Here is a 14,788-nt window from a genome sequence, read left to right on the forward strand (position 1 = left end):
TGCCATTTTTTAGTTTTAGATTTTTTAACGACACTTTTAACATACTTCGTTTTAGGGTAACTATTTAGAATAGGATACGTCTCATGTATCTTGATAATCGAATAAGAGAGTAACGTGTCTAATCAGTATACGATTATTCTACTTATTTGATCTTACAGCGTCTTAATTCTTGTTATTGGTTTACATCTTTGACAAAAATTCTTAGGATAGTTACATTTGCTGCGAATAGACAGTTAAGAATAACGCGTCTGACCAGCGAGTAACTATTCTACTTATGTGATCTTATATTCTTCTAATTCTTATTGCCTTACATGTTCGGTCGAAAATCTTATATTTGTTGTGAATGTAAAGCGCTCAAAGATACGAAGAAGTATTACCATTACTTTAGTTTGTTAAAAGTCGCAAATACCGAGCTACTTGTGCGAAGGTTCGCGGGACAACAAAAAGTGTTATTTGCGGTGGAACGTTGATTGTTGGTGAGAAAGTGTGAAAACGTAGGTCTCGGCAGCTATCTGGGCTGGGAGCGAGCCCCGTTTAATCCGACCATAATTTCGCCATTAAAGTTAACAACGTCTCCAGGTCCCAGGCAGTTACGCGGCTCCTCCACTCGGTTGGCCGTCGTTGAATATAGAAATTTCGGTTAACCATAATTATAACGGCGCGACTGGAGAGTTGGGGTCGCGCTGACGATCCTCCGCGGCGCGGAAATTATTAATTCCCTCTCTCTCGAGCCCTCGCTCATCCTTCCGTAGGCGCTTATTTTCGTCGAGATTTGCTACGCGGACCGAATGCCGGAAGAGATACACGAACGACGTCGGAAGTCCCGTGAAGGCCCGAGGCCACGCGATTAACCTGCTTTCCAGGCTTTCCATCCTCGGTTCGTTCGAGTGACTTTTAAGCGTATTTACGTTTCCTTTCGATGGAGTCGATGGAGCCCGGGATTCGCTCGCTGAAAATTGGACGACGACACGGTTGCTGTTACAATTGCTTGAGGAAGGAGTGACATGGGGGAGCAGGAGGAGTATGGAAAGTGGAAAACGAATCGTGGAATAGTGGGATGGCTGTTTATCGAGCACGGTACAATTTAGCTTTTTGAATGTTTGATGTGCAGGATTTTAGTCCAGAAGGTACAGCGACTCGCGAAAGTATTCGAACACTTACTATAGGAAATGTTTATGAATATATTACGTGCGAAGCTTTTTAAAATCTTACACAGTGTTTACTTTTCTGAGTTTACGTTTCTCGCAGTAATTATCTTTTTATACACTTTTGAATTATTTTTTCTTATTAAGAAATAAGTATTGTTATGAAATTTACATAGGGCGAAGAAATTTATGACGAACACGAGAAAGATTGACTTTGTTCAAAATTTTGAATATTATAGTATTTTTAGTTTTCTTATTCATTTCTCTTAATGTGTGCAATATTAACGTGTTTTTCTAAATTATTGCTAATATATGGTATCGATGAAGTAATTTGGTAGTGCAATTTTTGAGAAAGTGGTTTTTCGAATAATGTAGTTGACGTGAAGGATAGGCAAGAGATAATACTTAGACCTGGTAGAAACTGGATACTAAACTTATTTCTATGGGATAATACACTTCGAATTCCCCGAAGCGCTGTCCCAGGCCACTTGCGATAGAAGTTCACAGTAGTGCAATATTGCATGAACTAAGCCTTTGCGATAGTTAGTAAGAAATTAATTCGATCTTGCTTCAATCTAAAATTAATTCTGCCCTCGAGTAAGTCTTGCAAGAGCTAATATAAAATCGTAACTGGAATATCTGAGATTACAAACTGTTAAAATGTTTAAATACGTAATTATTAAATTTCAGTAAGTTAATAATATATTACTTGCAATATTCTTTCGCATTCGTGTTTCAAAACCAATTAGTAAACATGCGGGTATCATATCGATAGTTTAAAACAAGCTTCGCTATTTCCTAAAACATCCATTTCACGAAACGTTCTATATTGGAAATAACGGGAAAATAATCGAAGAAATCATAGCATAATTAGACTAGATTAAGTTAAATTAGATTATTCTAAATTTACATTTAGAATATCACAACTGTAACGAGGTCAAATGAAAAATGCACGCGTCTGTTCGATAATCTATTAATATCAATCTACAATATTAATCGAAGAAGTTCACTCGTTACTATAGTTATCAATGTCGCAGTTATAACGATGTCTTTACCCACTTTACGGTGTTTTTATTTTTTAACAAGTCGCTTCATCGTGTCATTCTTACGGAAGATAAATTATGTGATATTCATATTTAGAAAAACTACAAATATCCTGTTCACAATTGATTATGTCCTTTATTATCTCTTAATTTCGTAATCATAGAGTTTCCTACTTAAAGAATGACAGGCTGAACATGTTAACAGTTACTAACAAGTCAATTCAGCTGAATAATAAAAGAGAAGAAAATGAAAAGCTGAAAAAAGGAAAGTTTCAAGTTCGATCTTCGGAACGTACGAAAAATATTCTGAAACGATGGCCGAGGAGGAAATTGCAAACAGGTTTTGCAAAGATGTAAAAAGCATAATTAAAGCGAAATTACCGCGAGCGAAATAGAAAAGAAGCCATCCTCGTTCCGCTGTTTCGTTTAAATTCTTCGTCCTTTCGTTTTACTTCTTCTCCCTTTGGTTCCTCGTGTTCTCGTACACGCGCCAACCGTCTAGTCTGTGCATTCTGTAGAAACGTTTCATCGACAAGCGGTTCCTTCTTGCCTTCCGCCAAACGGACCACGCTTCATTTCTTCTTCGATGTTTAACAGCGCTCGTTACGCTGCTACGTAAACGACGGCAAAAGCGGTTCGTCCCTCGTTGCGCAATTCGACGCAATTAAATAACTTTCCTTTTTGTCCCGGCACTATACGAACTCTTATTTTTCGAACCTTTGAACATTCGATCGTTTAAAGGAACGACACGACGTTTCCTTTATTTTAGGAACTAATTGAAAAAACAGAACTCAATGAAAAATTGTTCAAGCGCACTTGTTTTCTCATTGGTGAAAATAATTTATTTCTAAGGTTTATAGAAGAGTTATATATTTATTGACGAATTACGGATTCATTTTCTTGCTTTCAAACACTTTTTGTAGCAGGAAATTTCTTGATGCAAACATTTTCGTAGCGTTCGTTGGAAAATGCACAGAGTGCACATAATACGCAAAAACATATGAGCTAGCCTTACCGCAGTATTTGTTACGATATTTAGTAGGTAAAATAAATTTGCGTTCAATTTCTCCAATTACATTCGTAAAAATATAAATTTGCGTAATTATCCGCACTGTATCCGTAACAAACCCGATGAACTCTATCGCGAATTAAGAGAACAAGGATGTGAAACGATCATGGCTCGCATCGAGATAGGACACGGTACAGAGAAGCATGGGAGATTGACAATGGCGAGAGGAGAGGGCGGAGATCAGGACAGGCCGAGAAAGTTTTCCAATTTGAGGCAATTAGTTTGCCCGTGCGGGGTTGGATGGCATGCATCCAGATAATCGAATATGGGTCACCGTCGGAAGTGGAATGAGTCGCGCTTTGGTCAGGCCGAGAGTCTGACGACTGTGGTGGCAAGAGCGGAAAGCTAGATAGAGAGAATGTTGGAGAAGGACATAGAGTAATAGAGCGAAGAGAAACGATGGAGGAGAAGAGAGAAGGTTTGACGTGCGCACGTGGACGAGGGTCGACTAGAAAACCGGGGCTCCAAGCAATAATTGTTCGAGGGAGAATCTCGAACTATTCGATACGCTTAGGGCATTAAAACGTTCGCCACGGATGGAACGCCGGATGATTTGCATATAGAAAAAACGACGAGCCCTGGCTCTCGACAGCACCGGCCGGCTGTTTCGAGGCGGAAAAAGTAATGAATATGGAAAGGGACGCGGTAATGCGGAAGATAAAGTGTTCCTCGTGGAATGAGAATTCAATTATGAGGACGTTGAGTGCTCCGAGACGAGACACTCTCGCTCGCTGAATTTTAAGCGATTTAACGATTACCGTTTCCGATCCGATCTCTCATCGCGTTTGTAGATTTCCAGCATTTCTTTTTTTTCCTTTTTTTGTTTTTCTTTTCTCTGTATGGAGTGCATATGGCTGAATGCGAAGAGTATCGGACACTTTTTTCTGTTTTTTGAATGGAAATTTGAAGAAGGTTTTTACGGTGGAATCAACGATCTCGTGCTGTTACGTTTAGGAATTCTATGTTGCTTCCTCAGAAGGCGTTTGAAATTTCATAAGCTTCGAAAACGGACTCTGGTTAATCCGGTTTTTATGGTGCTTTTTCTGTGATCATCGAGCGCAGAGATTAAATGTTTTACAGGTTTTTGAAACTGTGGTCTGGCTTCCTTTCCTTATATTTAAATTTTGCGTGAACGTAGAGACATTGAAAAATTTCCCGTGGTTCAACAAATATATTGTTGTCACAGTATTACCAACGCGTCAATTTCTTCAAATTTCATAAAGTATTGACAAATTTGCGACCAAAACCTTGGAATTTCTTTCTATTATATAATCACAGTTTTGAAGAAGTAAGAATCTAATTGTATATGTAAATTAATTGAAAAAGATAGTAAACTGAAACGTAGTACGTCAGTGTCAGTTTATAAAGAAGTAACATAGAATTATTACATAGTTGTATAATTTCTTGAAAGAAACTTTCGAAAGAAAATATCTCGTTTCAAGAGTTACAGTCTTACTGTTGATCGCATGCTTCAGTTTCAATTCTGAATCACCATTATCAATAAATTGATCGATCATTTCTCGACGCTAAGAAGTTCAATTGATCGATGCTCTTCGTTGCTTGATGGAACTTTAAAGTTCTTACCGGTGTAGCAGAAGTTTCTAAAGATATACGGGTTAAGAAACTGGCAAATACCATGCATTAATTCACTGTACAACGTAAAATATATCCCTTTTCACGCTTCAGATGTACAAATCTATTAATTTATATTCTTAACTTCAAAATCATCGCTATTCTAATAACAAGTTTAACAAATAACAAATCAGGTTTATTATTTTCCAATTAGAACATCAATATATTATTCTAGTATTCTATTATTTGTTGTATATAAATGGATCGTACATAACAGTTAAGCAATACATAGTGTGTTGCCGAGTTCCAAACACTTCGATAATAGTTGTGTTTCATTGCTTTACAGAATCCGAGGCCAGTTGGGACGAATGGTGGACCTACGACGGAATTTCAGGTAAGTCTTTAATCCACCTAAATCCGTCGGTAATTCAACTAACAGGGAAAGACCTCCAGAGTGCAAACTCATAAGATCTCAAAATATTAAGACCAAAGATTTAAACGGTATAAATATATCCTTATTTTTAATCTTCGCGTTAAACAAATACCACGATATAGTTAATTTTCATAAGTAACGAGTAAGATAGAAGTAAAAAGGAAATGTAGTATCCCTTTGATGAGAATTTCTCCGCTCCTCCCCCCCTACCTCCCTTGCACCCAGTAACTAATATTACATCGCGCTGACTCTCTTGATTTTGGAAAATCTGATTTCCAAAGGAATTTCCATCAATTTTCCGAGTTGCCGGATAAAGTAATCGCCTGTGTAATTGCGAATCGATACCGATACCGGGCTGCTCAGAAAGAGAAATTAATCGGCACGAATTAATTTCCATTAATATTCGAGGATTTCACAATCGATTGCGTCAAGTTCGTCGAGCAACGTTCCGGTCTTTCGAGAACTCGACGGAATAATGAGATATCGGAAAGATTCCGCGTTAAAAATCACTCTTTCTCCGGTTGTCTACGGTAAGGCTAATATTGAAAAAGTTCTCTGACGAGCTGATACCTCCGGGACTATATTAAGAAGCTATGTTACGATAAATCGACATTTTATTTCTATGCAGAAGTTTACATACTTGTTTTCTTTGTTTCAATTTCTTTTTATATGAAAGTTTGTCTTCCTCTCTTATTTTTATGATGTATTAGGACCCAATGAACTTCCTAATAATTCGATTTGTATATTTTGATAATTCGAAGATTACACTTGAACTGTCGCATCTTCATTCTTATAAGCTAAATATTATGCTTTGCCTTTTATGTGTCTTCAAATTATTTTTAAAATTCTACTGCAGAGAAATAAATTATTCAACATAGATAATGTAGTCCACTTGCGCGTTGTTAAAATTCATCATCCAATTAATCCATACCTAATTTCGATCATTCTCGAGGTAACAAGAAGGTTTCGGAATTTAAGTTGTCGGAGACAAGAAAAATTGATCAGTTTCCGTGATATACGGGGTTGGTGGCGACGCAAAGGTCTCCTAATTTTCTTAATTTTAAGTTACGACGCCATCGAGTGGCTCGTGGCGCCGGCACGAATTTTTTAATCTCGCCGCGCCGCCGAGTTTTTATTAAAAATAAGACGGCCACCCGATAGGGTCGTGCGAGGCACGAGAGCCTCGAGTTTAGTGTTGTTCCGCCATGTGAGCCAGCTGCCACAAGAGATACAGTGCCGTATAACCTGGGTTAAGGCACGGTTCCTATAAAGCCTCAACCTGCCCCTTTCCGCAAAATTTTCGCTTCGCTTCTCGGTCGAATTCCTTTTTATCGCGTGAACTTTCTCACGTTCGACCTTCGTCTCACTGTGTGTATGTATATATGTACATATATATGTTTAGAGATTTCATTCGCGCTCTGATACTTCAAAGTATGGCTAAAGCGAGAATTCTGGCACAAATGCAACCTGATTTACGCTTCTACTTATTTGCTGTTCTTTCTCCTGGTTTCGGAATATTATATTTTTTTTGCTTGGAGCTAGCGTTCATTTTGCTTGCGGTGAAGCCTTATGCTGTTCAATCAAACTTTGTAGAACTCCGTTTTGTTGGTTCGATAAAAATCAATATATCGTTCGAATGGTAAGTGTTAAGTCAAGTCATTAAAAAGAAATTCAATTTTCTGCAAGCGTGGAAAGATTGTTTTGTGATTTTCAAGTTCGACTGAGAAGTAGTTCTTGGGTGGATGTAATTCGTTTCAAAAAAATATTGTTCTTTGGACTAGCTCTTCTAAGATATTGGTACTTATGTTTGCTACAGACCCAACTTACCCAACTACTCCTTCTACCTACGGTAGGTCCTCGACTATTAAATTTTCTAGGTTCAGAAAATTCGGTTTGTCCCCCGCTATCGTCTTCCTTGAGCCCGGACAACTGTCGTCTACAATGTTTGCCTCGAGAAACAAAGAATTCATTTTGTCGTTGAATCTCACTGGCAGGCACGATCAGACCACTACAAGATCAGAGCAGGGGACTCTGTGTGACTTATTACTGTCATCGATGGCTCAGGAGTGGATTTTTAGGGTGCACCGAGGTCTCATATCGCAGACAGATGGCTCGGCCGTTTTTACAACCAATAACGGACTCCCTCCGTAGATATATACCTGTACCATCTTACGCTCGTCTATCTATACCGATCGAACGTCTATCTATACGTTCAACATATCTTTGATTTCATCCCGACTGTGGAGAAAAATATCGCCATATGTAGACTCTACTTTGTCGTTTCTCTTCGCTGCGTGTACTCAGTGATACAACGTTGGATGTGAAATGGCTCACGAAACCTATTTGAACACTCATCATAGAAAACTTGTATATATATGTATGTATATTGTACGCGTTGTATAAAACATTTTGAAATAACAAGTATAATACAACATGAGTTGAAAGTATAATAAAAGAATATAGCAGAAGACAGTAACCCTGACAAATGATGCGACTTTAAATAATAAAACACAGCAACAACGAAGTTAAAAATAGACCCGCTAAATATTTAGATTTTTTAATACCAAATAAAATATCTTTTTCAAGTATCAGGATATATGACAGAGCGTGGAAATACAGAAGAATTTTTTGAGAAAGCGTGAAAAAGGAGAATGACAAACGAACTCCCGGACAGATATTCGACGTGGAATGCGCTGGGGAATGAAAAATTTTCAATGCTATGAAACTCCTCCAGGTGGCTTGGGATTAAGTCGGCCCCCATCGTGGTCGCGTGTTTCGCGTTGGTACGCAACTGGTAACCGTTGGCAAGCCTTGTGTAACATTTGAAGAGCACTTTTCCGGCTCTTGGAAGTACTATTTCGAAGTGAAAATGAAATTTCTGCCGCGAGACGAGACTGCCTTCATTTACACTATGACGTATGCCAGTAAGGGACTTAATGATACACTTGTTAAAATGCTCAGACGGTGCACCAGAGAGAGCATATCTTGCTTAATCCGCGAGCATAAGAGAGTTAATTAAGAATCTCTCACTAAACGCCAATGGCTTTGAGAACTAGGGACACGTTTATCTTGAAACATTGTTGTTAGTGTTTGACTACGCGTTTGAAGACTTGAGAATTATAGTGATGTAAGTCAGTGTAGTTTTCATAAAATAAAGATTTCTGTATTTATTATTATAAAATATCCACTGGACTTCTTTAAGTCGTGAGAACGTATCGCTTATATCGTTATAAAGGTATAATTTAATTTATTATGCAGACGAAGGATGATATTTTTCAAGTTGAGATGAACGTGATTAAAGTCAAATTTTAAAAATCTGGACTCACGCCAGTTTGATTTTCGTCGAGCAGTATAAACTTATAAATTAAACTCACAATAAATACATTGTTTGAACCGATACTTTTACATAAAATTTCGGAAATGTTCGATCACTCTTATCACCCGAATTTTATCCTATTCATCAGAAATAAAAATTCGAGTCAAGAATCAATTTTTCAACAAATCTGTGAAAAAGCATGCTACATCCGCGAAAAAGAATTGCATCGAAACTAATTAAATTCAAAGCTGTGAAACAAAAATTGAAAAGTCGCAATTTCCAAAGTGAATATCGATACAATCAATTTTGGTCGTAACATCGATGCACACAAATACAAATACTCGGAGGGGGAAAAAACCCCCGATAAAATTTCACAGTGAAAAATGTCTGTAATTTCGAGTGATTTCAAGGTAGTGCGTATTTCATCGCACCCTTTACATTCATTGATGAAAGAGGTCGATGGGATAGTAGGTCGAGGACTCTAAAAAACCGTGTAAAACAGGAACGAATATATCTATCCTGCTCGTTTGTTTCATTGACGTTTCACGAAAAGAAAGCGAGGTATCTACCATTGTGTCTGAATTCGCTGTCGTGTCGAAATCAGTTCTGTGTTCACCGCAGGGTCGTACAAGGCTAACAGGGCTGCCCTTTGACCCAGACTTGAAGTCGTGCGTTCGACAATGCACTGGGGAAGGCAATCCGACACAAAGGGTCGTCGCAGGGGCGGATTCCTTTCATCGAATTTTCCCTAGCTACTTGACGTGGAGAGTACGGTTGACCTTGACGAACCTCGATAGAACAATCCTTCCGTTTGCAAATGAATCCACACAAATGGTCACTTTCAAGCGAAACGTTGAAATATCAAAGTGCAAATCCTACAAGGATTTATAGGATATTTCGAACAGGTACTAGGAATGTTGGGCCTCAAACAAGTTCTCAATTAATATCAAAGTGTTTAATATTAAAATAAAATAATATAGTAATAATTTCGTTGTAGATTGTAACATATTAATAATGACTATTAAATGTCTATCAATATGAAAATTGACGGTAAATAATCAAAGCAAGGGAAAAAAATAGGAATCTCCAATCTCTTTATTGAATCAAATGAACATTATACAAAGAGCGTGAAGTAAATAAAGATAATTGCACATAAATAACATCGTAGTAGCTCGTAATTTTCACTTTTCCACCTATTCCAATATTGTCGCGTGGTGATTCAGTGCGAGGCCACGCGTTATACGTTCTCTTTGATTTCATCGCTTTTTTATCTACCACGTGGAATTAACGTGATGAACGTAATTAATATTTACTCAGATCTTAAATATATATTTTTAACGGATTTTAATAATTACACGTGGTCGATGCTACAGATCGACTTACAGTTTCGTCGCTGGATTGTATTGCTATCGTAAAAGATTATTATAAAATTGTATTAATCGTCATAAAGATGAAGTTCCAGATACATTTCTTAACAAACGATACATTTCTCTTCTGTCTATAAAACGATCCAAGTGATATAGTCGTAAAATACTGTAAAATGATGAATTAGAAAATACGATAAGAATTCCATGAAACCATTATTTCAATAATAATAATGTTATATCAGCATTCATAAAAAGTATTAATAAACCATGTCAAAAATCTTTTAAAATTCAAACAAACATCAATCAGAACGCTTTAGAATTCATTTAGCGAAATTGATTTACTTGCTGTAACAATCTAGAACTAATTAGCTAAAATTAATAATTTTAAGTAATTAATAATCTAAAATTAATAATTAAATAATTAAATAACAATCTGGAACCGAATCAGTAATTGTGCATATTATTGTGAATATATATTTTAGTATATTGCAACGGTTAATCAAATTTTTACAATCGATCGATTAATCAAAATATCATCCCTGCTTTCTCGCTTGTTAGTTTATTCGAAGATTTACGTGGTTTACCTGAATGATTTTCAGTTGACCTGCCGTTACTTCGCGTTACAATATCTCTTCAAAATAAGAAGAAAAAGATGAAGAGGAGGTCCTTGGAACAAAATGAAATTTTATCATCATAATGGCAGATCGTTTGGTTCGTGTCACTACCTTTATTCACCGGAAATGAATTTTTTCTTTTTCCCTTTTATTTTCCTTCTGTGTTTTTCCCCATTTTCAAGTTATTCCAAAGCGGCGAACCACGAACATCTAAGCTCGCAGGCGGCCTTTTGGAACTTATTAAGCGAGCTCTTTATGAAACGGGCTTCGTTAAGGTGAAAACCGGGTCCGCATTGAAAGTGGAAGCGGCCGTGGTTTATTTTATAAATCCGAATGAAAGGCAACAATCGCATCCCTGTTATCCAACGAAACAGATAAATGTGCGTTGGCCTGGTTTCGATGACAAGATTGCCTGAGCAACGGTACGATAACACTGCCAGCCGTCGTCTCGCTGTTCGCGGATTAATAAATTTTAATCGCGGTGTCGCGTTAATTTCTATTCTATTCTGACAATAAAGCTCGGAGACGTATGAGAATTTTCGACCGATTGAATCTTTCAACGAATTGCGTTTGTTTGGAGAGAAGTGACTGGAACAAAGCTTTGAAAATTAATAAACTCTAATATCGATTTTAAAAATTGTAAGAATTGCGAAACGAACATTTCAACGAATGACAGTTCGTCCTAGTTTAAAGTTCTCCGTGTAAATGACATTTACATTTTTGAACTGTTGATGTGTATTTTAGTATCCGCGAAAGAATTTTCAAAAATATAAACAACTGTACGTAAGAAATTTCATATGGCTTCTGTGAGAATGTATCAATATCTTAAAGGAAATAGTGAGAATTGTGAGATCAGGTTAACATTTCAATGACATTTGACAGCGGTTGTACAGCATCTATTCTTTTCTCCTACGATCGCGGCATTATGAATGTTTTATGCCGCGTATTCCACCGTTGTGGTGACATTAGGCCTTTCGTCCGTGCAGTTCCTGGATAATATCCCGTGGAAAGCAAGAACGTCACAGATAAATAAATAATTCGTTTCTCAAGTAAGTTCTGAAATGTATCGACTGTTGCGTATTTTTAACCAACTCGAGAACAATTAAGTTGACGCGATATTTATGTCGTGTGATTTTATGCGTCAGGGAAATTAAATTATACTTATGCACTTATGATTATGCTCATATATACATATACTTATATCAGAATATATACGATGAACTTTTTTTTCCTTAATTAATTCTTCAAAAATGAACCTGTTAACACAAATGGCGTTGATCAATTTGCTTTCTGTGATTTCTATCTATCCATTTTCTTTTTTTGTTTGTAATTCGTAATAATCGACATTATGGTCATCTGTAACCATGAAAGATAAATATCCCTTTTAGCAAGATTTATCCTATGACGCTACGAATACTAGTGACCATGACAATATTATGCGAAATATGCACACCAAAACGTCGTTTCGCGGCAGAATGTGGAGAATTTCTGTAATTCAACAAACACGATGAAGACTGACCGCAGTTCCGCTTAGCTTTGCCGACGTCCCGCTGATAAATAATCAAATTTATTACCGTATCTTTAACGCAGATCGCGAACCTGCTCAATTAAGCGTACTTTAATCCGCGGATTATGGTTGCATTATGAACTGACATAGAGCGTTCTTGTTTCCGTGAATCGTCGAAAATAAAGATATTACTTTAGAAAGGGAATTCACATCTGTGTAAATTGTCATAAGAGAATATACACGAATTACTTATTTTTTCGTGACAGGACTGTTTTTGGACTGTGGGAAAAAAATTTGATCTTTGTCAATGTTGAAGTGGTCACCATTTCTAAGAGAATTCTACATCTGGTCTTGCTTTTTAATCCACCAAACACAGATGTATCCGTGGTTGTAATGCGTTGTTTCTCTAGCTGTAATTAGCTCCAAGTTTCTCGCTTTCAGAAATATCTTGAATTTTTCGAGTCTTCTAGAGATTAACCTTAGCTTATAAAATTGAGGATTACAACGACGTTTGTATGTATTTTTCTATTCGGATATTCAAATAGATCTAATATTCGTCTATCAAGCCATTGGAAAAGTTTTGCATAGTATCATATTGTAGTATCGTGGACGAGGGGCCTGGGGGGTGTCGGGTGAATTATAAACAAGCGGTTGCGGAGCGTGTGCGTGGTGAGGCTAAGATAAGAGACGTGAGGCTAAGACAAAAGACAAGGGGTTGCTAATGGACATAAACGAATTAACATTCATTGTGAGTTGAGAAGCCAAAGAGTGTGAATCGAGAGGTCAGAGAGATAGTGTTGCTGGCGTTGTCGGGAGAATGTGGTCCGCGTGAGAGAGAGCGTTGGATCCGTGGTGACGAGAGTTGCAAATTAACTATCTAGTTGTTTTAATTATAATACGTTATTGTATACAGTTCACGTTAAACAACCATCGTTTCCTGTTTAACCAACACCTGTTTAATCCATTTATTGTAAATGTTGAAGTGGTCACCACTTCTAAGAAAACTCTACATCTGGTCCTTTTAGCTTTCTCAAGCACTGAAGCCATCGACAGCGTATAGACAATAGACTGGAACAAAGGCAGACCATAGACAGTAGACAGGCGACGATGGCTCAAATTATATTTCTACTTGTACTTACACTTCTGTATTAAAATATATTTTCTACTTTTTAATTTATCCATGCGTTTCTCTGTTTATATATATAATAACCTCAACAGTCAATTATTAAATGATAACTCGTCATTGAATAAACGAAACATTCTATCTGACGTTTTTATAGAAAGAACATAATACTTTCATACTTCACCAGCATCCGATAGACATCGCGTTCACCGTTCGAAAATGAAGAGGACGAATCGCAGTTGCTTTCGAGGCAGCCTCGTAGTATTTTCCCACAGCTAGATGCATCAAGAGTTGCGAAAAACGAGAAAGTAGGACGAGTCTATGAATAATAGAAACGAATGAATATTCGAGCAACCGGGAATATTCGTAGCCAGAATGTATGAAATAAGGTGAACGCTTTCGAATAATCTCGCGAATCTGAACGGAACGCATTTTCTAATTCGATTCGGAGACTGAGATGCTCGGTTCATTCGGCCAGATTGCTGCAGTAGAATATTATTTTCGGAAGCGACATTACTTTTTAAAAGTAAGAATTATGTGTTTTCTATGGAAGGTTCCATGGAATTCGCGTAAGTGCTTTGCGAAAATAGAATACCTTCGCGGCAGAGAAACGCGTAAATTTCAGTTCCGTTGACATTTCTTCGACGTGTGTTCCATATCTGTATATTTATTCGTGTTTCATTAACATTCAAAACTGCGTTTTGCGTCCAAAAGTTAACACTGTCAGTGGTATGAACCTCAAACATGATAAATTATTATTTTGCTCATTCGGAATTAAAAAACTAAAAGGATTGTTAATTAAAATACACTTATTTACATTAGATAGTAGAATGAAAGAAAAAAGTAATCAAAAAAGGAAAAACAATAGCTCCAACAAAGAATAATACTTTTATTTAATAGTCTGATCATGCATTGGCTTATTCCACTTAACCAACAAACGCTATGTATTTAAGATCATTCCAAATAATCCTCTACCATTTTTATGGACATACTTCGACTATTCTGACCACGTACTAGGTTACTCCACTCTACCAGCCGTATCATCTTCTCAATTTCTTCAACAACAGATACACAAAAATCGCATCAAATGCTACTCGTCCAAATAGAACATACAGACCTATAAATATAGATGATCGATTTAGATGTGAACATTTAAAAAGTTACTTAAACATATAGTGAATTATACTCCTCACATTATCAGATAAAGATTTTAAAACAAGTCAATCGAAAATACGTTTCGTAATATTCTCATTCTCAATTGTTTATGCATCTAAGGAAACACAAAGAAAAATTCTGAAACATATCATTGTTCATGAAACATTCCTTTTCACCAATGTCAACTAAACTTATCAAACCGCATCCAATAAGAAACCCTACCAAACATATTTCCTTATCTCTTCGTCTCAAACACTTGGCCGTATTAATTCATCAGAAATACGGAAACAGAAAAAAAAAACATGAGAAACAAGACGAACTTGGAAAAGTCGTTTGCCGACCGGTTCGAAATCTGCGCGGGTGCATATTTGCCCTCTCGAGCGGTGGTAATGTATGCGTGCAATCCAGCCGGCTGCTGGATGAACCGGCACCAGGAGAGTTGGT

The 14,788-nt window shown here is 37.0% G+C and overlaps 1 protein-coding gene across 3 annotated transcripts in view; it reads left to right on the forward strand.

Annotated features, from left to right (window-relative positions):
• LOC100649304 (carbonic anhydrase-related protein 10) overlaps positions 1-14,788 on the forward strand; it is a 230,806-nt gene that overhangs the window by 120,425 nt on the left and 95,593 nt on the right. For all 3 annotated transcript variants that reach the window (XM_012313694.3, XM_012313693.3, XM_012313695.3), the window contains exon 2: positions 5,176-5,223. In XM_012313694.3, the coding sequence (XP_012169084.1) occupies positions 5,176-5,223 (48 nt within the window). The remainder of the gene's footprint in view (positions 1-5,175; positions 5,224-14,788) is intronic.

The sequence above is a fragment of the Bombus terrestris genome, chromosome 11, assembly GCF_910591885.1.
Source record: "Bombus terrestris chromosome 11, iyBomTerr1.2, whole genome shotgun sequence".
NCBI lineage: Eukaryota > Metazoa > Arthropoda > Insecta > Hymenoptera > Apidae > Bombus > Bombus terrestris.